General features: G+C 33.7%; 1 protein-coding gene across 1 annotated transcript in view; it reads right to left on the reverse strand.

Moving 5' to 3' along the window:
- LOC145685079 (pickpocket protein 28-like) overlaps positions 1-5,513 on the reverse strand; it is a 73,274-nt gene extending 67,761 nt beyond the window's left edge. Inside the window, exon 1 of the mRNA XM_081757424.1 lies at positions 5,457-5,513. Coding sequence (XP_081613550.1) covers positions 5,457-5,513 — 57 coding nt within the window. The remainder of the gene's footprint in view (positions 1-5,456) is intronic.
- Between the last annotated feature and the right edge of the window lie 16,612 nt (positions 5,514-22,125).

Here is a 22,125-nt window from a genome sequence, read left to right on the forward strand (position 1 = left end):
CACCCCCTGGGACTGCCAGTACAGCCTTTCTTACGATATTGTGATTCCGCTTCCTCCTCTTTTTAGCATGCCTTTACTGGTAACATGTGGACTGCTTTACATGCAGTCCTGTCGGATGGTTGACAGTTTGCGCAAGAGCACTCTTCCCATTTTGTGTTCGTCTGCTTTGATCAGCGATGAGTACGTATATTCAGACTGGCCAACTCTAAGAAAATATCCCCTGGCCAATCCAATACAAAACTTTAGTTTCGGATTTTAGCTTCGAGTGGCATATCCCCCTTTTTTTGGTTAACAACGTTGAATATACTTAAGTTGTTTTAGGTTTGTTTGTCTTCTGAAGGGGTATTTCTCGTAGTCAACTGATTTATTCTGTATAATATTCGATTATATTTAATTCTATCAAAATGCGATTATATTTAATTATTTAATTCTTTCAGTATTTTCGTGAAGTCTGGCAAGTGATGTGGTGTTACTTGTGATTTGTATCTTCTGTTTCAGTGTTTCCAAAAGAAGACAAGCGGAAACTCTATGAAATATGAAAGTATACAATTAGTTTTTTGCAGTTCTTTTAGCGTGGTCTGTTTCTTTCTTATGACTGGCCTTCTTATTGGCCAAAACTATGATGGCGCACCTGTGGTGAGTGAGGCCATAAATGGAGTCGAGGCCAAAGTGAGAGAGATGTATCCTAATGCTTATTTTGTGCACTGTTTTGCTCATCAATTAAATTTTGTAATGGAAAAAGCTGCCAGAATATTGTTTTCTAATCTTTCTGCTATCCCGCTTTTCTCTCGCTCTAATAACAGAACAGCAGTTTTAGATTCCTGTTTTGCAAAGCGGATACCCAGTGGTGGACGAACCAGATGAAATTTTAAATCTAAGACTTGATGTGGTGTATGGAAAGCAGGAAGAAATAAAAGAATGCTTCCATTTTTTTTTCAGAATCCGAGACCTCAAGTACTACAATAATGAATGAAGCGTCTGCCTTGTAGTGAGAAAGATACATACACCCTAATGCTTATTGAATGAAAATTCTTTTTCTGTCTATTTTTTCACTTAGTTACGCCACATCTAAATATTCTTTATAACAAACTTGCATAACCATCATATAAATGCAGCAAAAATTCAGTCGTATTTACCTGCCTTTACCATTGAAATCATTAAAATCAGGGAATTAATAGAACTAGTTGATACCGAAACGTAAAATCAAACCAAAAAGACAATTCTTTCAAATACACAGTCAAGAGCATAGGCAGACAAAGAATTGTGATGTTATTTTAAACCAAGTAGTCCTGCGCTTCCACTTTACAGACCTCTTATCTATATCTTTACTTCTGCAGAACTCTAATTTTGATCAATTTAGTGCTTCCTTTCCCGAATAAATCTTCAGTAAATGTACAGAGCTCTGCTGTTTTTGATAAAGATGAACTTCACACTGAACTTAGTGTAGTTTGTGCAAGAGAAGAGATCAGCAAACTTAGTGCTGCTGTGAAATTCCTTCAGATGTTATAATCAATAGTCTTGCTTCCACTTTTTCTGAAATGTTAAAACATTCGAAAATATTCCTAACGTTGTCGCTAACTACAAGTGAATCTGAATGATGCTCTTCTACCCTTCAAAGAGTGGAACCTTTTCTAAGAAATACAATGGGAGAAGAATGGTTAACGATACTTGCAATGTTATCAATAGAAAAGGAACTGGTTGAAAAGATCCCTAACTTCAATGATAGAGTTATCGAAAAATGTACTACAAGGAAGGACCATCGTAGGAATTAATTTCTACATAAGGTGTTTTATTTTATCCAGCCGTCCTAAGTATAAGTAGCATGTGCCGCCACTGGATATATGTAACACACTTCACAAAATGGACATGATCGACATTCACGGAATGTTCAAAACAAACCATTAACTTGCACCAGGAACAATGAGTGAAAAATGACGGGCCACAGTGATAACATATGTTCGCACCATCAATATAGAAGGCGAACTCTTTTTGAGTTACAAACCGTTCAGTGTCTTCAACTAGGTATCAGCTCTTAAATAATGCATATGGAATCATATTGGTGTAACGGGTGCCATCACATTCCATCAGTTCTCATCTCCCCGTTAGTTCAATATGATTCTATATGCACTCTTTAAAAGTAGATACCTAGCTGAACGTCCTTAATGGTATGTAAGTCCCAAAGGTTTGCCTTCGATCTTGATGGGGCAAACATATGTGATCACTCTGCCGCATCATTTTTCATTCGTTGTTCCTGGTGCAAGTTAATGGTTTGTTTTAAACATTCCGAGAATGTCGACGATGTCCATTTTGTGAAGTGTGATACATATATCCCATAGAAGGTTGATCGTTGCACCTCCCGGACACGTATTTTCTGTCGCCCTCCTGATGCACACGGTGAGCAATTAGCAGCTAGTATTTTTCTGTCATCGTTGTTCACACTACATGTTCAAATGAGCCTTAATAGAGTTTGCACTTCCGGCCTCGCACTTAAGAGGTTCCTTGTTAGTGTTCTCTGCATTTACATCTCAACTTATGTTCCTGCAAGCGTTTAGTAAGACCACTGTATTTTTTCTATTGTGCTCCTATCCTTCCCTATTAGATTTACATAATTTACATACGGAAATGAGATTAATTTATATAATTAAATAGTTTACATATTGTTTTATTGCACTGATATTGACACTCACAAGAAAATTTACGGAAGTATCACTCTCCGATTTCAATGAAATTTTGCGTACTTGTAGAAGATTTAAAAATAATCAATATGTGTTTTTTTTATTTCGGCAATTCTGCGGGCTTATGGGTAGAAATCACTCTGAACGGTAGGGTGCCTTCCAAGCATGGACAGAAAACAACCATTTAATGTAGAAGAAAACATATTGCCAGAAGGGTGGATAAGGACAGCTAAATAAGAATGTGTCAAAATTACAAAATTTAAAATGGTGGATCCAATTTGGTGATTACAATTACCAAAAGTCTTCTGGTTTGAAATGCTGTTCAGTTAACCAAGAACAATTATAGTTGGCAGGGTTTACTGCGAGAAGATTGCAGGCCGATTTGAAACCCCCTTCCCTATTTATTTTAACGGATACATGATCAAAGTGAGTATCTGCATTTCTAACTTGTCAGGGTGTTTATTCATAGTGATTCCCCAAGCCATTTCAGTGTGCTTGTTTATAGTGAGTCCTATCGCCTCTCACTATGTCAGAACTTCATATATTTTCATTTCTTCTATTTACGAATCTATTGAGGTAATGTTTTACAGATATTCTGTAAAAAAAAGTGTGTAATGCATAAACTTTGTTTACAGCACGCAATCTTATTACGGAAATAACAGTGCATAATTGCAAAATGCTGCACAATCTTTGAAACAAAATATTACGAGATTTTCAAGCGCACGTGATTTTTCTTCCAAATCGCCGCTTTTGTATCACGCATACGTAACAAATTTGGAAATCTGGGAGAAGAAAACTGGTTATGAATAAGTGTTCGGATCTCAGTATATTATTACGGAGATGTAAATTTATATTATAGTTGTAGAGAAGAACGAGTCAGAAAAATCAGGACAACGTATCAAGAAGATTTTCCACGGTCTAAAGAAGAACACATCAAGAGGCTGAATCCTACCAGTTTGTCCCTGATTACTAATAAAACTCCAAATGACCAAACCAGTATATATATTTTGAAAACGGAAAAATCTTGGATGAACTGAGCAAAAAAGTAAATGCAAATAGGGTAGTAATAATAGGAAATATAAAATTAACAGTCCAAGAAAAGAAATGTTTGTAATTAGGGTACAAGTTTAAAGTGAAAGAAGAGAAGACAGAAGTACTAAAAGAGGTAATATTCAAAGTAGAACAAGCAATTATGGAAATAAAAGAACCATAGGATAGGTGTTATTCTTTCACTTTATATTACTCTATGTATTAATTATTAAACTAATTAAGCCGTTTGCTCTATTACAACATGTATTTAATTTCTACCTCAAGACATGAAGATTTCCCATTAATAAACAATTTACAAACTTAACTTGATAATCATGATAAACCATCTAGGATTCTCCGTTTTTCTCTTTTAAGGCATGTACACGGAAATCTAACCATTTCCGCCCTCAAAATCCTCCCCCTTCAACTATTGTTCATATCCCCATCCATCCGGCGGCTTACGTATTCTTTCTGATCTACTCCTGTATTCAAATGGATCAAATGGAAGTTATAACAATAGCTTCAGAACTATCTTAATGGAGTCCATCGGCAATGTCTTGTCGATTCATACCATTGAAGATCACTTTCCACTTATAGATTTTAAAACAGCAGGGGAAATAGAAAGTCCCCGGTGAAATCTTATCTCAACTCAGATAGATAAAAGGGATGTTATAATAGTGTCGGAACTAACTTAGTCGAGAACTTTGGTAATTTCCAATCGATTGGTACTATTGAAGTTCACTTTTTATTTATAGATTTTGAAACAGCAGGGGGTACACATTCTCCGGTGAAATCTAACCCTCCTCACCTAGATGAAAGGTATGTTATAACAATAGTGTCGGAACTATGTTAATTGAGTTCTTTGGCAATAACCTGTCGATTGATACCTTTGAAACTCACTTTCCTCTTATAGAATTTAAAACAGCAGAGGGGTTTACACATTTCATGGTGAAATCTAATCCCCCTCGCTTAGATGAAAGGTATGTTATAACAATAGTGTCAGAACTATCTGAATCGAGTACTTTGGCAATGTTCAGTCGATTAATACCATTGAAACTCACTTTCCACTTACAGATTTTAAAACAGCCGGTGGGTACAAATTCTCCGGGTAAGTCTTATACCCTCGCCTAGATCAAAGCGATGTTATAACAATAGTGTCGTAACTATCTTAATCAAGTCCTTTAGAAATGTCCAGTCAATTGATGCATTTTAATCTCACTTTCCGCTTATAGATTTTAAAACAGCAGAAGGTTACAAATTCACCGGTGAAAACTTATCCCACTTGGCAAGATCAAAGGAAAGTTATAACAGTAGTGTCGGGGCTATCTTAATTGAGTCCTTTGGCAATATCCAGTTCATTGACACCATCGAAGTTCACTTCCACTTATAGATTTTAAAACAGCAGGGGGTACAAATTCTCCGATGAAATCTTAACCCCCTCGACTAGATCAAAGCGATGTTATAACAATAGTGTCGGGACTATCTTAACCCTATCCTTTGGCAAGGTCCAGGCGATTGATACCATTGAATTTCACTTTCCATTTATATATTTTAAAACAGCAAGGAGGGTAGAAATTCCCCGAAGAAATCTTACACCCCTCGGCTAGATCAAAAAGATGTTATAACAATAGTGTCGGAACTATCTTATTCGAGTCCTTTGTCAATGTCCAGTCGATTGATACCATTAAAGTGCACTTTCTATTTACATATTTTAAAGCAGCAGGGGGTAGAAATTTCCCGGTGATTTCTTACCTGGGGTAAGATATCTCCGGTGATTTCCTTCCCCCCGATATATTTTTCACGATGCATGTTTTCACCGTGATACCGGCCCGCATTACTTTTGGTAGAAATTAAATTTGAATATATGACTTGTTTTACCATAGAGGCAACAAATAAGATATTGTTATTTTTAACGTATATATTAAGGTAGTAATAGTAAGCCGTGTCTTAAAATTTTCTACACAATTCCTGAAAAATGAAACTAAGATTACAAACTTTTATTAAAAATAAAGGGGTGCCTATTTCATTTTTTTCAAAAATTTGTGCTTAATGTGAGAAAGGGGGTTAGGCAATTATCTAACGCTAAGCTACCCGTTTCTTTAGATCTGAAATGAAGAAATTAAAGATTAACTTAAGTTGAAAGTGTGAAACGTGGTATGTAGTTTCTCTTAATTGAAAATAAGATAACAGTTTATTCAATGTGTATAAAATTACAAGTACGTTTTCTGTATTTGCAAATTATCGAAATTAAAACTTGGTTAAGTTGGAGATGTGGAAATCAATCTATCTGCTCTTAATTGAAAGTAACGGAATACGTGTTTAAGCACATTCGATAATACTGCTATTTAAAGGTGTTTGTTAATTTTTGGGTAGGTATTTTGCAATTCAGCAAGTAAATTAAACACATTGAAAAATATCAAACATTTAGAAAATGATCAATTTATTGCATAAACCTAAACGTTATCTGATAGAGAAGAAATTACACAATGTGCAGTTTTTTGTTCGAGACCATTGTAATTGAAGCGGAATTAAGTTTTACGTCCACCTTTTATCCCGGCTAGGCTAAAGGAGACTTTGATATTGAAAAATGAAGGAAATGATACAATGAATAATGTGGGAGGAAGTGGGAGAAGCCCGACAAACCCACTCATACATTCCTGTTCTCCACAAAACATTGTAATTGTTAAGCTTCACAATTTGTATATTATACGAAGGGTCTAATAATCATTAGTTCATATGGTATTATTTTGTAGATACAATCTAACTTAATTTCTATATTTTTTATATTTTTCTTTAGCTCTAAACTATTCCTTAAAAGTAGAAAAAGTGAGAATCAACCTAGAGAAAAGCCAAGAAGCCTTATAGCAAAGAGGGGATACTGAAATGTCTCTTTCTTTATCTAGAAAGTGACGAGTGCAAGATTTGCTTAAAATGAAAATATGAAGCTTGGAAATACCTTATTATGAGTAAAGAAATACATGTTTCGACTTCATCTGAGAAAACTGTTCTTAAGGAGGGACATTTTTGAGAAATATAATATTCACAGTTCCTTTCGTTTATTGAAAATGTGCAGAATGGGAGAAACGTTTATGTTGGAGGTGTGAAAATCAATAAAAAATATTATTTAATTTTTATAAGTGTATGTTAAAACGATTTTGGTTATTACGAACTAAATACAACTGTTATTTAAATCGTAGTTCACAGGATTCCAAGACAACATGATGCGAAATTAAGTGCAATTTAGTTCGTTCCTCTAGTTGTTGCCTTAACTTGATTTTTAGAAGAAATGTCATTCTGGCAATACTGTAGTTTCTCTGGATGGCAAAAATGAAAATTCTTCAGGGTTAATACTTTATGTTGTAGAATAACATTATGCATAGTGGAGCAAATTTCATTTCGTTATCTATTTCTACTTACGAGAAACATGCAAAAGATAAATGATAAATTTTGTGTTATTTTTAGTATGGCAGGTTGCTAAGGGAGAAATGAGGACACTGATTCATTATTACTCTTTATTGCTCTCTATATTTATTATACCATATTGTTCTAGCGCGAAGAATTGACATTTCTACTAGTACTTTGTACAGATATAGTCAGAAAATATTCTTGAACGCCTGCAAATATTAAATAAATAAAAATATATTTTTTTCTATTAACCCAAAATAAATTTATTAAAATAATACTATTTAATCATATTAATCCAATTTATTGGTGTATTTGTATACGTTCAAAACTTACCTGTTTAAAATTGTTCTTATATAATATTTAATGACTGAAATAAAAACTGAGTAATTCAATTTACTTACCAGCGTTGGTATTTGAATCCACATGATTTTACACTCAAACAATACAGTCTGATCCACATTGAAGGTATCTTTTATATCGCTACCTATATGATTCTCAATATGTGATAAGTTCCTGAAACAAACTAGTAACTTAATAGAACTTCTTGGATTTTGTATTCATGAAATACACCTAAGCTGAGAAATCAATTAAAAACTAAAGAACGACGTGAAAATAAGGCTTTTAGTATCTTATTTTTAATTATATATTGCTAGATACGTTGAAAGATCCCTTTGTTTTGAATGAATTTAAATTTATCAAATCAATCATTAAGTAGGCAATAATCAAATTAATCATTGGCATTGTTATAATAATACTGTTAACAGACTACACGAACCATACATAAAATGTAGTTAAAAATTCATAATGTAAAATCATGGAAATAAATGGTGAGTTCTACGACGTTAAGTAGAAATGTTATTAGATTTCAATAGAGATAAATTTTCTAAGTAAGGAAACTAGTAAATCATATTATCTTATATATTGTGAATATGAGCATTCACATTCGTATATGACATTACAGAAAACAACAGGGCGCGGTGGCTCAGTGGTAGAGCGTTCACCTCAGATGCTTGGGGTCCCTGGTTCTATTCAGATTTTGATTTTGCAAATGAAGTGTATACAATATTGAATCGTAAAAGTATTAAAAATAGTAAAATAAAAAAAATTCCGTATAAATATTGATTAATTAATTAGTGTTAAACATGGCTTTCCAATCAGGATTATATAGAGAGGACTTACCTCTAAGTGCAACCCGAAAACAAATATTTCAGTTTTAATTTGACCCCAAGTTGGTAACTTACAGCATAATTAATACATGATTGGTATTACAATTTTTATGCTTTTATTATAATCCTCTATAAGTTATGATTTTACCAATTCTGAATGTAGAACGAGAAACAGGTGTAATATTATATTTGTTACGAAAAGCTTTTAAGCAATGATGCTTTCAGGACGTGATCTGAGGGAGAATTTGAGACCCTTCTCGAGCTAAGAAATTTCAGCCTTCAGGACCACATATTTGATCGTGCTCAATGTAGACTACCAATGTTTGCCCTCCACTCGCATATTGAAATTTCCCCAGAGGATGATTTTCTGAAATCACCACTATTTATAAATAGTTTTCCTTTACAAATCAGAGGACAATAATGGAGTAGTGAGTATACTTCATCTTTTTTCAGCTATGAATTTTAGATTTGCAATTCATATAATGTTCCGTTCTAATCGAATTTAAAACAAAAGAAGTTTTCAATGAGTTACTCAAAGAAATATTTTCAGCCTCCGGATGAAAATAAGAAGACACTTTAAAAAGAAACGACTTGCTACCGGGTTTGAACACACAAAAGTGTGATTGATAATGTATCGACCCAAACCACTCCTCAGTTTTGGATGTCTTTGCACATCTTCTTTTGCCTTTTGTGAAAGCAGTTTACTGTGCCATACTCGCTTTTGTTTATTCCGATACGACTATGAGTTCTCAGTAAATATTTGGACGTTACAGCTCTTGCAATGTATAAAAGTGTTTTTAAGATAAATCACAATCGATATTATGTCCTAATAACATACGTAAAACAGGTTGAATTCGTGAAATGATTGAGGTTGGAGTGAGCGTAAATGTTTTCATAGCTACGAGGCTGGATATGCAAACCCGCTTAACGTGGGGATTTAATATTGTGAAGTTTGGTACCTATATCTGTAAAATAAATTACATTCTTCAAAATATTGAAGCATCTCTAAAAGATGGTTTGTTTTCTAAAAGGTATTCAAACTTTATAAGTAGACGGCAATGAATTTTTATTCTAATATACGAAGCTGAATGTCCCTAATCACACCACCTAAAATGTTCAAAATATTGGGATTAACTCTTTGCAGGCTCTCATATATGAAGGGATGTATTTTGGATTATTGCTACTGTTATATGTTATTGGTATTAACATGTTTTTAGAAGTTTTGTAACAGATAAGAGTGCAAAACTAGGCAATGGAAATGTTCTGGATATTTGAGATATCTCCTTGACTTTTGCTAGGACATTATGAGAAGTCAATGCAATAATCCTATGAGTTACATCATATCGTGGGTATAGTAAATAGAATTACTGCCTTTTAACTCTTTTCAACATTCTCGGTTTGTAACACATAGTTTACAATACATTTCTAGCATATTATTTAGCTTGCAGATGATCTCCACACCTGAAATAAATCATTCAAGAAATATTTATAGAGTTCCTTTACAAAAGAAGAACACTATCATGCACAGTGGAATAGACATTGCTACAATTTCTGCATTTGTACAGTAGAATGGTCGCCAACGGAACGGACACCTCTTAAGTCATTTTACAAGTAATAACATTTAAGCACTCTTCTAGTACCAGTCTACAACTTCACAATATTAATCTTAAGTCGGGACTGATATAATCACAGTATTATGCAATTGCCCCTTGTCACTTCAATACCTCAGACAATCTGTATCTACGCCTTCGTCCCTTGTCAGTTCAATAGCTCAGATAACGTGTTAACAATCTGTATATTTGGGGATATCAGAACTGACAAGTTGCGCGCAACTGAATTCGGTAGAGCATAAAATACGGGATCTGACCTGCGTTGCATATAAATGAAACCATGGTATGCAAAAGAGAGAGATTGTGATGTCAAATGGGGTTGAAGTAGATGGGAAAGGAATAGCGATCGGGATCGATTAATCTACTAGCACTTATTGACGTCGGTGTTTTTTCCTCGATGAATCCTTCAATGGCTCAATGTTCGTCCATTAATCTCTTTGGTCTGTTTAGCGTTCAAGTAGCCGGGAGTTAAGGGGCAGCGAGGACCAAATAGGAAAACCAACGTTACGAAGATGATCAATCCGTTAAAAGCTAGAGCAAGGTAATACTTTTTGGTAAGTTTGAAATTATAGTCCGCACTCTTACATGTTGCTTTGTCTATAATCCAATACTAACTACCTCTTCCAAATCCCTCCCAACAGTTTTGATAAACGCTCCTTCCGGATTAATATCCTAGAAAATTGGCTCTTTCTTCTCTCTCGTTGAAAAGTTCATACTATATAGATTAACCAAAGGTGACGTGGTGATAGGAATGCGGACGCGGAAAAAATCTGTTGCTTTATTAATTGATACAAGTAGTAAGGGGACACCTTGGGGTGTTTTTTTTCTATTGCGCATGCGCAAACAACCCACGTCCCCTTCACGCTGATTGGCTGGGGCCGGTCTCATGACCCCTGCCCCTGGCCACGCCTACTTGGCCCCGCCCAAGTTTGGCCGTGCCCCATGATATCACCCCCTTGGCTCCGCCCACCTTTGGCCACACCAACTGACCACGCCCACTGGACTCACGTACTCGTTCCCTTTTATAACCTACTGCGCAAAGAAAATCTACATCTAAGCCCTTCCTAACTCAAACTCGGGATATGGGGGGGTTTCGAACATCCACGGGTCTTATAGTTTAAGTGGGGATACGCCCTTTGTATGACACTTAAAACCCAATCACTCGTCAACGAAGCCGCATATTGAGGTTGTGTTTCCACTCACCAACAACTACATGTTCCAAAGGTCAAAGGTCTAAAAACTTAAAACCTAAAAACTCGAAAACGGAGCCACGTATTGAGATGTGGTTTCCACGGTGCTGTTTCCACATTTAGTAAAGAGTAGGACTATTTTACATAGAACAGATTACATAAGAGTCGTTCTCTTTTAAAATTCCTATTTTAACATAGCATAGAATAAACACACACACACAATAGAGATTATTTACTTTTACGGTAGTAACTACCCCAACACTCTTGGGTTCGGCAATGGCGGAGTTAAATATTAGCCTTTATAGCAGAGTTTGAAAAAATAACAACACCATTTAAAGTCTGGTTATGTCTTATGTTATAGGATATTTTATTCTAAATTTAGGCTTTTGTAATACTTTATTTTGTGCTATTTTAACTGCAGGTGATGCATCAACCTTTTTCACAAGCAATGTTGCATCTATAATTACAACTTTTCCATCAGCATCTGTGTCACTCATTAGACAAAATGCACGTTTAGCTGGAATTAATTTAATACGCAGTTGTACAATATTCAGTAAAAATTTCTCCTGATTAAATATATCAGCACGAATATAACCCAATAATTTAAATGACTGACTTAAAGTAGTGAGAAGAAAACGTTTTTTAAATCCTACATTACCATCGGACACACTGTCCATATGCCCTGTAGTATTTTTAAATCACATTGATGTTTGAAGATGCGTTGATTTAGCATTAGCATTATAATTTAGTAGTTTCTCAGCATATGATCGATATGGATATGTATGTGAAGAGTTGGAAATAAGTTGATTATTCGAATATAATTGCAGTTCACTGAACATTGCCTTGAGAAAATCATTTACAGGACCAATTTTCATATAGGCAGAAGTTAAATAAAACCATGTGAATTAGTAATTTTACCTTTAATTTATAACATTGTGTGCGCTAAGTCCATATAGTCATCCCCATTACCGGGGACAACAAATTCTATTGGTGCATTATCAGATATTGAAGCCACAGGCTTATATGGAACTATTTTATTACCTATATTACTAGTTTGAGTGGGTAAGCCAGCAAATAAATCTAATTCTGATTTCATAAACTCACTGCATTGTTCATATTTTTCTCTTTTTCTTACTATTAATATTCATACAAATTAAAATTTACAATACCGTATTACGTTTGCGAAAATGTAATTTTACATATACAGTGACATATTGGAAAGGAAGTCGATTACCTGTACTATCTCTTAAATCAATAATAATTTGATCAAATTGTTTACGTTGCACGGGGACACAATAAGGATTGTCAAAAATATGTATATTATTAATACCATGCTCTGTAATATTTTTATTTAGAATACGTAAAATGGGAGCTATAGTATAGAGGTGAAGAGATAGAATATCATCAACATTATAATACTGTCCTGGTAAGATTTTAGTTATCTTCCAGCTCTTTGTATTCATGAAACGGTAATATATATTATTAGTATATTTGGAAATATTCTGAAATGAATTTGTGTAATGTACTTCAACAACCGCTGTTTCGCACTCACCTTTCTCTAGCACAAGTGGAAGATATAGTTTGTTAGTATAACATGACAAAGGATTTTGTAGAAAGTACTCCATAGAGCTGTTACTTGGTCATGTAAGATAGAAGCTAGTACTCTGTACCATAATAATAAAAAAATATCACTCTCCTTCTTCCTTGTCTTCCTCTTATTCTTTTTACCACCAGTCTGCTCAAAATTAACTCTCCTTCGTTTTCTTCTCCTGTCTGACCCTTCCAATACTTGATTTATTTTATTTTGAGCTTTAGTTTTAAAATTATTTTTAGCTTTTAGCCAACGTGATTTTAAAACTTCGTCAATAGGTCTATTATCACCTAATACATTTCCAGCTACATTAATTTCCGTTCTCTAACAATTCTTTACCAACAGTTTTTGCACCTTGTTTAATTAATGGGAATGCACTTCGAAATAAACCACCTAAAAAACTTCCAATACCACATCTATCTATCGGTGAGTCTGTAAAATACTTCCACGTTCGTTCTTTAAGAGTTCGATTTAAACGTTCCACTACACTTGCCTTAATATCGGAGTTTTATGTTGTGAAGTATTTAATATTTTCTTTTTAAGTATAACTGAAATGGTTTATTAACAAACTCTGTACCTTTGTGTGTTTGTAGACGTAAGGGTCTACGACGGGTCGATGCAAATATTTGCGTAAATGCTTTTATAATGTTTTCACCAGTTTTTGTGCGTATAGGCACAGCCCATACATAACGACTAAACAAATCAATCTCTGTTAAAATATACCTGTAACCATTATTATCTTCTGCAGACTTTGCATGTCGTTTAAATCAGCTTGCCACTGATCGTCAATATTGAAAACTAAAAAGGGATTACGTGGAAACTTGTTACGTACTGGCTTATAAGTCGGCTGTTCTTTTACCCACTGTTGCATCTTGTGTAAAAGGATTGATTTTTTCACAGCTCTCTATAATGTCGTATCAGTTGAAAACGAGGCAGTGTGTGAAGGGTTATAATAAATATCGGCCAGCTTCTTCATATTTTATAATCACGTCATCTGTTGACAACTTTATGTTTACGTGGTGGCTCCTTCTATTCTTCTTCTTCTTCCTGTTTTAGATCAGCAACAGCAGCAGCAGCAGATGATGTCAGCTTACGAATATATTCTACACGCTGTGGGTTACTTATATACTCTAAAGGTATATTGGATTTTGCTAACAGTACAGCAAAGAGTTCCGAACCTTTAGGGGGAATTTTTTTTCTTGCGACACATAACAAAATCTGATATTAGATCTACTATATTAGCACGAGGAATTAATTTATTATAAATATTAACATTACCATTCTCATCCCAATGAATGTTAGAATTTCGTTTTAATTTACGTAATAAAGGTCTTTCTTTACGAAGACAGATTTCCGGTATAGTAGATAGTATTTCATCGTCCTGTTCCTCCTCGTCGTCCTCCTCCTTAGTACTAACACTAGTTGATGTTGTTGCATTAGGTTTTTGCACAATGTGTAAATATTTTTGTAACACCTCTTTATATCGTATTCATTTTTCTTCAACACTCGTATTTTTATTATTTAAAATATTTTTATCTCATCATCTATATTAGATATAGTTTGATATTGGTGCATTTTTCCGGCGAAATTAAAAATACGTTTCTGTGTAATTATTTAATTAAACTAGATAGTTTACTTCCAATAATAGGTGCAAGCAATGCAGTAAGAAACCCATCTTTTTGTACAATTATTCCTTTTTTCTTTTGTTTTAATGACGGACATTTTTTCAGTAAATACCTCAATTCCTTTTTATATCATTTTAATTTATTTTTCTCTTTTTTTATTTAACGGATCATTTCCTTGTAATACGTTATAGGAACATTCACAAATAGAGCGTATTATTTCGGGATCAGCATTTTGTAAAATTGCTTTGGTTACTTTAGATTTTGCCTTTGCTAAAAGATTTAGTAAATGCGCACTTTCTTTGCTAATCATTTTTTATATATTTGTACCTATTATACTAAAATTGTATATTAAAATATAAAAGTTATTGAGATTATTTTTCACTGGTACATAAACATAATTGTAAGAATATGAGGGAGGAATATTGTAAGAATATAATATTTTTAAAACATATTATATAATGGCAATTTAATGATATGTCTCGCATAACTTTAGCTTGCTGAAAAATATCTAGCGTTATAAAAAAATAATACTTAAATCTCGGTGGTGGCTACTTTTAGTAAAAAAGTCAACAATTCGTGTATCACATTCTCGCATTAAATCATCAATAATTACAAGATGTGGGCCAGCTTGTGCTGAAAAATCATCTATTTTGGGGACCCCTTCTTTAAATGTACAACCTGAGGATAAAGTTTCATACAGAGGTTGCCACTCATCATAACACCATACTATATTTTTCCATTTTTCGGCATAATGTTTTAAAAACTCTTTTACAAAATATGATTTACCACACCCAGTGATACCGGCTACAAGTAAATGGATGTTGAAACTCCATATTCTAATACACCACAAAATAATTGGGAATATTATAACATATTATTATTATTAAGATTCAAAAATATGAATACTTCTGTGCAATACGTTCAGACGGTAGATTGGTAGTAGCAGTAGTAATAGTAGTAAATTCTGGAATGATAGTAGTAGTAGTACTAGTAGTACTAGTACCCTCTTTCAGACATGCTTGAGCATACTTTGTTACATCTTTACATAATTGAGAACAAGTAATTATGGCCTGCTGAATGCAGGCAAATAAAGCTGGAGTTTTAACCATGTATAAACACAAAAATTTACCTGACCATTGCTATGGTCATCTGACGAAAGAATAAAACATTGACGAATACCTATAAGAGTTTCTGACAACGATATTTCGTAATTTTCAGTGACGGAAAATTGTGTGGGCAATGAAGAATTGGTAACAGCATTAAAGTAGTTTTCAATATATAAATAATATGATAGAAAAGTATACCACTCATCAGGTGAAAGACGAATACGATCATAGTAATTATGTAAAGTGATAATAACAGAAAATTATCCCCCATCATCGTATGCTAGACCAACACATACCTCGATTTCATTAAAATAATAATAATGATTTAAAATTTGATTATCCATTTTTTAACTCACGACTCTATCTCTCTATACTTAATTAAAATCTTTCGTTTCTACTAATACTGTATTTACCCTACTCGTCTTCAGTTATATCCGTATGGAAGTGTGTTAAAATTTCTATTCATTTTCTTTGTAGCAGTAACCTGATAGATTTTATGCGCCTTCTGCTTAGCAATCAATTTATAATCTTTAGTACGTACAATTTGTCGACCGAGAAGAACGCTAATAGAAGGTGAATTATTTTTAAATCATATATTTCATTTGTTCAAAGTTAACATAGGCTATTTTAATGTTTTATTATCCAGTGTGATTCTCTTGATTTTACATATTGTTCTTGTTTTACCATTAAGAGTGTTAACAACGGTATAGCCGTAACATTTGGGACCACTAGCACAAACTTCTTCGATATATGCATCCGTACCATATTATGCTAACTCATTCTTCCATTCACATAAATACACTCCTATTTTTAACTGTGGTTCACAAGGTGAATGAGTGTATATAATTTTAACAGTGATTGATTTGTTTAGTCCTTATGCATGGGCTGTGCCTGTACGTACAAAAACTGGTGAAAACATTATAAAAGCATTTACGCAAATATTTGCATCTATCCGTCGTAGACCCTTACGTCTACAAACATATAAAGGTATAGAGTTTGTTAATAAACCATTTCAGTTATACTGAAAAAAGCAAAATATTAAATTCTTCACAACACAAAACTCCGATATTACGGCAAGTGTAGTGGAACGTTTTAATCGAACTCTTAAAGAAAGAATGTGGAAATATTTTAGAGGCTTACCGATACATAAATGTGCTATCGAACCTTGTTCAGGCATATAATTCTAGACCACATAGACCTCATCAATTACAGCCTGAAACTGTGAACCAAGACAATTTTCAACAAGTTTGGAATAAATTAATAAAACCGATGCCTCATACTAACATTGCAAAATATAAAAAGGTGTAACTGTACGCATTACTAAAGCAAAAAGGATTTTGAAAAAGGCTACAAAGAAAAGTGGACTGTAGAAATATTTAAAACGAAACCGGAGATATATAAGGAAAAGAAAGTAATTTATGTGTTGGAGGATTTAAATAGTGAAGTAATTGATGGTACATTTTACGAAGAGGAATTACAATTAGTGCCTCTACCTGAAGTTTATGAAATAGACAAAAATTTAGAAGTTAAAGGTAAAGGTGTACATGTGCTTTGGCGGGGATCGCCCCTTCTTTAATTCATGGATTTCTGTGTCAAATTTAAATACATTTAGCCATAATACAATATTATAAATTAATGATATATTTGTGTATATAGGAAAAACCATGAATGATCCATACTCTAAATACTATACACATCAAGCAGGAGGTGGTTATAACGTGTATAGAGGTGCACCATATCGAAAAGACTATGGTATTGGAAGTTATGTGGTGTATTTCAAAGTGTATTGCCATTATTTAAACAAGATGCAAAAACTGTTGGTAAAGAATTGTTACGTCCAGAATTTAATGTAGCTGGAGATGTATTAGGTGATAATAGACCTATTGACGAAGCTTTAAAATCACTTTGGTAAGAAGAAGAAAACAATTTTAAAACTAAAGCTCAAAATAAAATAAATCAAGTATTGGAAGGATCAGGCAGGAGAAGAAACAAAGAAAAGGTAATTTTGAACACACTGGTGTTAACAATAATAAGAGGAAGACAAGGAAGAAGGAGAGTGATAATTTTGATTAATATGGTACAGAGTACTAGCTTTTATCTTATATTACCAAGTAACAGTTCTATGGAGTATTTTCTACAAAATACTTTGTCATGTTATACTACCAAACTATATCATTCACTTCTGCTGGAGAAATGTAAATGGGAGACAGAGGTTGTTGAAGTACATTATACAAATTCATTTCAGAATATTTCCAAATATACCAGTAATATTTATTACTGTCTCATGAATACAAAATGCTAGAACATAATTCATAACTAAAATCTTACCAGGTCACTATTATAATTTTGGTGATATTCTATCTCAAATTAATCATAAAAGTGATATATTAAATTTACAATTAAAAGCTAAAGTATCAGTAGAACAACTTGAAGTCAGTAGAGTAAGAAAAGATCAGAAGAAGCTTATAGAAGTACGTCTATCTCCTCAACTAGAAAGAATACTAGGGTTTGATAATATACAACAAGATATTGCAGTTGTGCATCAAGCTCGTTATTTACCTGATACACAAAAATCGCTACCTACACTTATGCATATATACAGTGATATTGTAGAACCACAAATGGTAGGCGATACTATAGCTTCATTGTTACGTGTTATAAATACAAATATTACAGAGTATGGTATTATTAATGTACATATTTTTGACAATCCTCATTATGTCCCCGTGCAAACTAAACAATTTGATCAATTTTTTATTGATTTATGAGATAGTACAGGTAATCGACTTCCTTTCCAATATGTCACTGTATGTGTAAAATTACATTTTCGCAAACGTAATACGGTATTGTAAATTTTAATTTGTATGGATATTAATAGTAAGAAAAAGAGAAAAAATAAAAATGCAGTAAGAGTGTATGAAATCAGAATTAGATTTATTTGCTGGTTTACCCACTCAAACTAGTATTATAGGTAACAAATAGTTCCATATAAGCCTGTGGCTTCAATATCTGATAATGCACCAATAGAGATTGTTGTCTCCGGTCATGAGGATGACTATATGGACTTACCGTACACAATGTTTTATATTAAAGTTAAAGTTACTAATTCAGATGGTTCTAATTTAACTTCTGCCGATATGATAATTGGTACTGCAAATGATTTTCTCAATGCAATGTTCAGTGAACTGCAATTATATTCTAATAGTCAACTTATTTCCTACTCTTCACATACATATCCATATCGATCGTATATTGAAATACTAGTAAATTATAATGCTAATACTAAATCAACGCATCTTCAAACATTAATGTGGTTTAAAAATACTGTAGGGCATATGGACAGTGTGACCAATGGTAATGTAGTATTTAAACATCCTTTTCTTCTCACTACTTTAAGTCAGTCATTTGAATTATTGGGTTATATTCATTGTATGTTGATGGAACTCCTGTACCTTCCAAAGCACTATAACCTGATTTTGATAATAAGCTATATATTCTGGCATTTTCCACGTTATTTACAGGTTCAGGTATTTATTATTTTAATCAAGTTAATGATATTTTACTTGCAGAATATCCTAATGGTTATACTCTACTGGCGTTTGATTTAACCACCAATTCTAGTGCTAGTGCTGCATTTTATACTAGTCCACAACGGCAAGAACTGTACGTTTAGAGGTTCATTTTAAAGAAGCAATGCTATCTCCTGTAGCAACAATTATTTATGGTGAATACTCCTCAGAATTAGAAATTGATTTCCAGAGAAAAGTATATATTATTTTTTTTAAATATTAAATACAATTGAACTTTATGAGGCACTACAACAAAATCTGCCTAAAAATCATTTTATTGGTGTATATGGGGGCAGATGAGTTACCTCCGTTTATTCATACATTTTTAGCAGCCATAATTGTAAAAACACATTCTAGTGATAAGTCTGGTGAACATTCTGTTGCTGTTTTATATCTAATATGCGTGTAGGGAATATTTTGATAGCTATGGTATACCTCCCTATATTATAAGGTTTTTAAAACGAAACATGGAATAATAGGCCTTTTCAAGGTGATTGTTTCTTATATCTAGCTTGTCCTGCGTCTGGTTATTCAATACGCTATTTCCTAAACAAATTCTCACTCACCACTATAGATGCTAATGTTATTATGTATTATTCATTTATGAGAGTATGATGATGATGATGGTCACTGGAGCGAGATTAAGATATCCGTAAAACATCTATCTCGGTGGGTATGAATAACCAGACTTTCTAAATGGTATTGTTATTTTTTTAAACTCTGCTAAAAAGGCTAATATTTAACTCCGCCATTTCCGAACCCAAGAGTGTTGGTGTAGCTACTACTGTAAAAGAAAATAATCTCTATTGTGTGTGTGTGTATGTGTGTGTGTGTGTGTGTGTATTCTATGCTATGTTAAAATAGGAGTTTTAAAAGAGAACGACCCTTATGTAAGCTGTGCTATGTTAAATAGCCCATACTCTTTACTAAATGTGGATACAGCACCGTGGAAACACCGCCTCAATTCGTGGCTCCCTTTTCGAGTTATTGGGTTTTAAGTATTTTGACCTTTGGCCTTTGTAACATGAAGTTGCTGGTGAGTGGAAATACCACTTCAATGTGCCGCTTCGTTGACGAGTGATTGGGTTTTAAGGGGCTAGACTACTAAAAATGATACAAAAGCTAACCATTTTTCTTTTGCTCGTTTTTCGTAAGTAAAAAGAGATAATGAAATGCAACTTACCACAATAATAGATAATGTTATTCTACACCCGAAAATACGAATTAGAAGAATTTTCAGTGTTGCTATCCATAGAAATTACAGTGTAGCCAGAATATGAATTACCCAAAAATCTAGGTTAAGACAGCGAGTAGGAAAATGAACTCAACGGTAATTGATAACTTATCATGCAGTCTTGCTTTCTTGTTTACTACTTTTAAAATAGTATTTGTATTTACTTTGTAATAAACAAAAAGTTATTAAAATTAAATATTAATATTCTTAGGAGATTTCGTAATGTTCAGAAGGTAAATATGATAAAGTGCCAAGATAGAAGTCAAGAATACACTTTAACAATAACACACATGAGTCCATTTATATTGTTACTGTGAATTTGTGCCTGTAATTAGAGTAATTCGAAGCTAATTGCAGGCTTTTTATGTAACGGCATACGATACTGCCATCTGTTGGCGAAATCGGGAAAGACATATTTCTCGCGGAAGGATATATCATCTCGCGCAGGTTTTCTGCTTTGGCTTTATGCGGGTGGTGTAAAGTGGCGGTCGGCGCCAAACTCGACTTAAGAGTGGAGAGCTGAGAGCGGGAATTGGGAAGAGTAAAGCGTAAACCATGCCACCAGAAAGGAAGAAAGCGAGATTGTTTTTGTCTGCCAAAAGAAAAAGAAAAAAACGAAGAAGAGAAAATTTAATAAACTGGCATAAAGAACAGAAGCAAAAAAGGCAAATATATTCTATAATACTCTTTTGTTTTCTTATTAAAGACTAAATATTTTTTCAACTTTGTACACAATTTTTACCGCTAACAAACAAATGTTAGATATTTGTTTTATTCAATTTTATGTGTACGCTTTTTGGGTGAGAGCGGAATCAGGGACCTAATAGTTACCATTTACTATACTTTGTTATGTCCCTCACGTTCTCCTTCCCCAAACAAACTTTATATAAAAAGGATATTCTATATGTAAATAACAAAACATCTGTAGAAACTGGAAATGTCTTCGTGTAACTCCTTTCAAAAATATGTCCTTTTCTTAGAATTATAAATATGCTAGGAGAACGCCTTTCTTTGCATCTACCAGGTCAGACAACACTGCTCCCGCCAGCAAACCCACAGTTCTAGCATGATATGCCAGGTGACATCACCGAATCAAAAATGTCGGATGTAAGGCGAACAATCTTTTGTATATCCATTTGTGTGCGCTTAAGTGTGTATTATACAAATTTCGTGGCTGTATCCTGAATGATTATAAATACGTTGGTAATAACAATGGAAAAACATTGAATCAACCTACGTATCCCTTGAAGTGGGATTACTCAAAACTCCATCTTAGTCTGCATAGAGAACATTGTACAAAATTTAATCTTTCTAAGGCAGCCCTGCAATTAGGGGCCCAGCCCCCTAATTTTTTTTGGCTCCCCCAAACTACAATGCATCCGTCTGATGTTGATGCAAAGAGATCTAGAATTGTTACCATTGCCCCCCTAGCATATTTATGTCCCCCCAAACTTTAGTGGCTGGTTACTGGTCTGTTCTAAAGTATTGAAATTCAGAAAATTCGGTGTTACCCAAAGAATAGTCTAGAATCTGAGGACAACATTTGTATCAATTATCTGTACTAAACCGAACTGTTTCGGAGATCTGACGCCGAAAGAAGTGCTATGGCGTTTTCCCCCCACAGAGCATTTCTATAACTTTGTCTTCTTCTAAACCTAGGGAGGTCACTCACAACATGTACAAAATTTTAAGTTCCATGCCTGACATAATATGGGAGAACAAAAAAGTTTTATTTTTCCCTTAGAGGTTGAATTTCGCGAAATCCCGTCTTTTAAAAGCCAGGGGTGTTTTTGAGTAAGGCTGACATTTACTAACACTGGGAATCTAATTCGAGTTATCGCACCAAATTCAATATTCAAGCATACCTCATCTAATTAGAATTTCAGTCTCCTTGAGAAAATGGGATTTTTATATATTGCATATGG

The sequence above is a fragment of the Thermobia domestica genome, chromosome 5 (assembly GCF_964235325.1).
Source record: "Thermobia domestica chromosome 5, izTheDome1.hap1.1, whole genome shotgun sequence".
NCBI classification, from domain to species: domain Eukaryota; kingdom Metazoa; phylum Arthropoda; class Insecta; order Zygentoma; family Lepismatidae; genus Thermobia; species Thermobia domestica.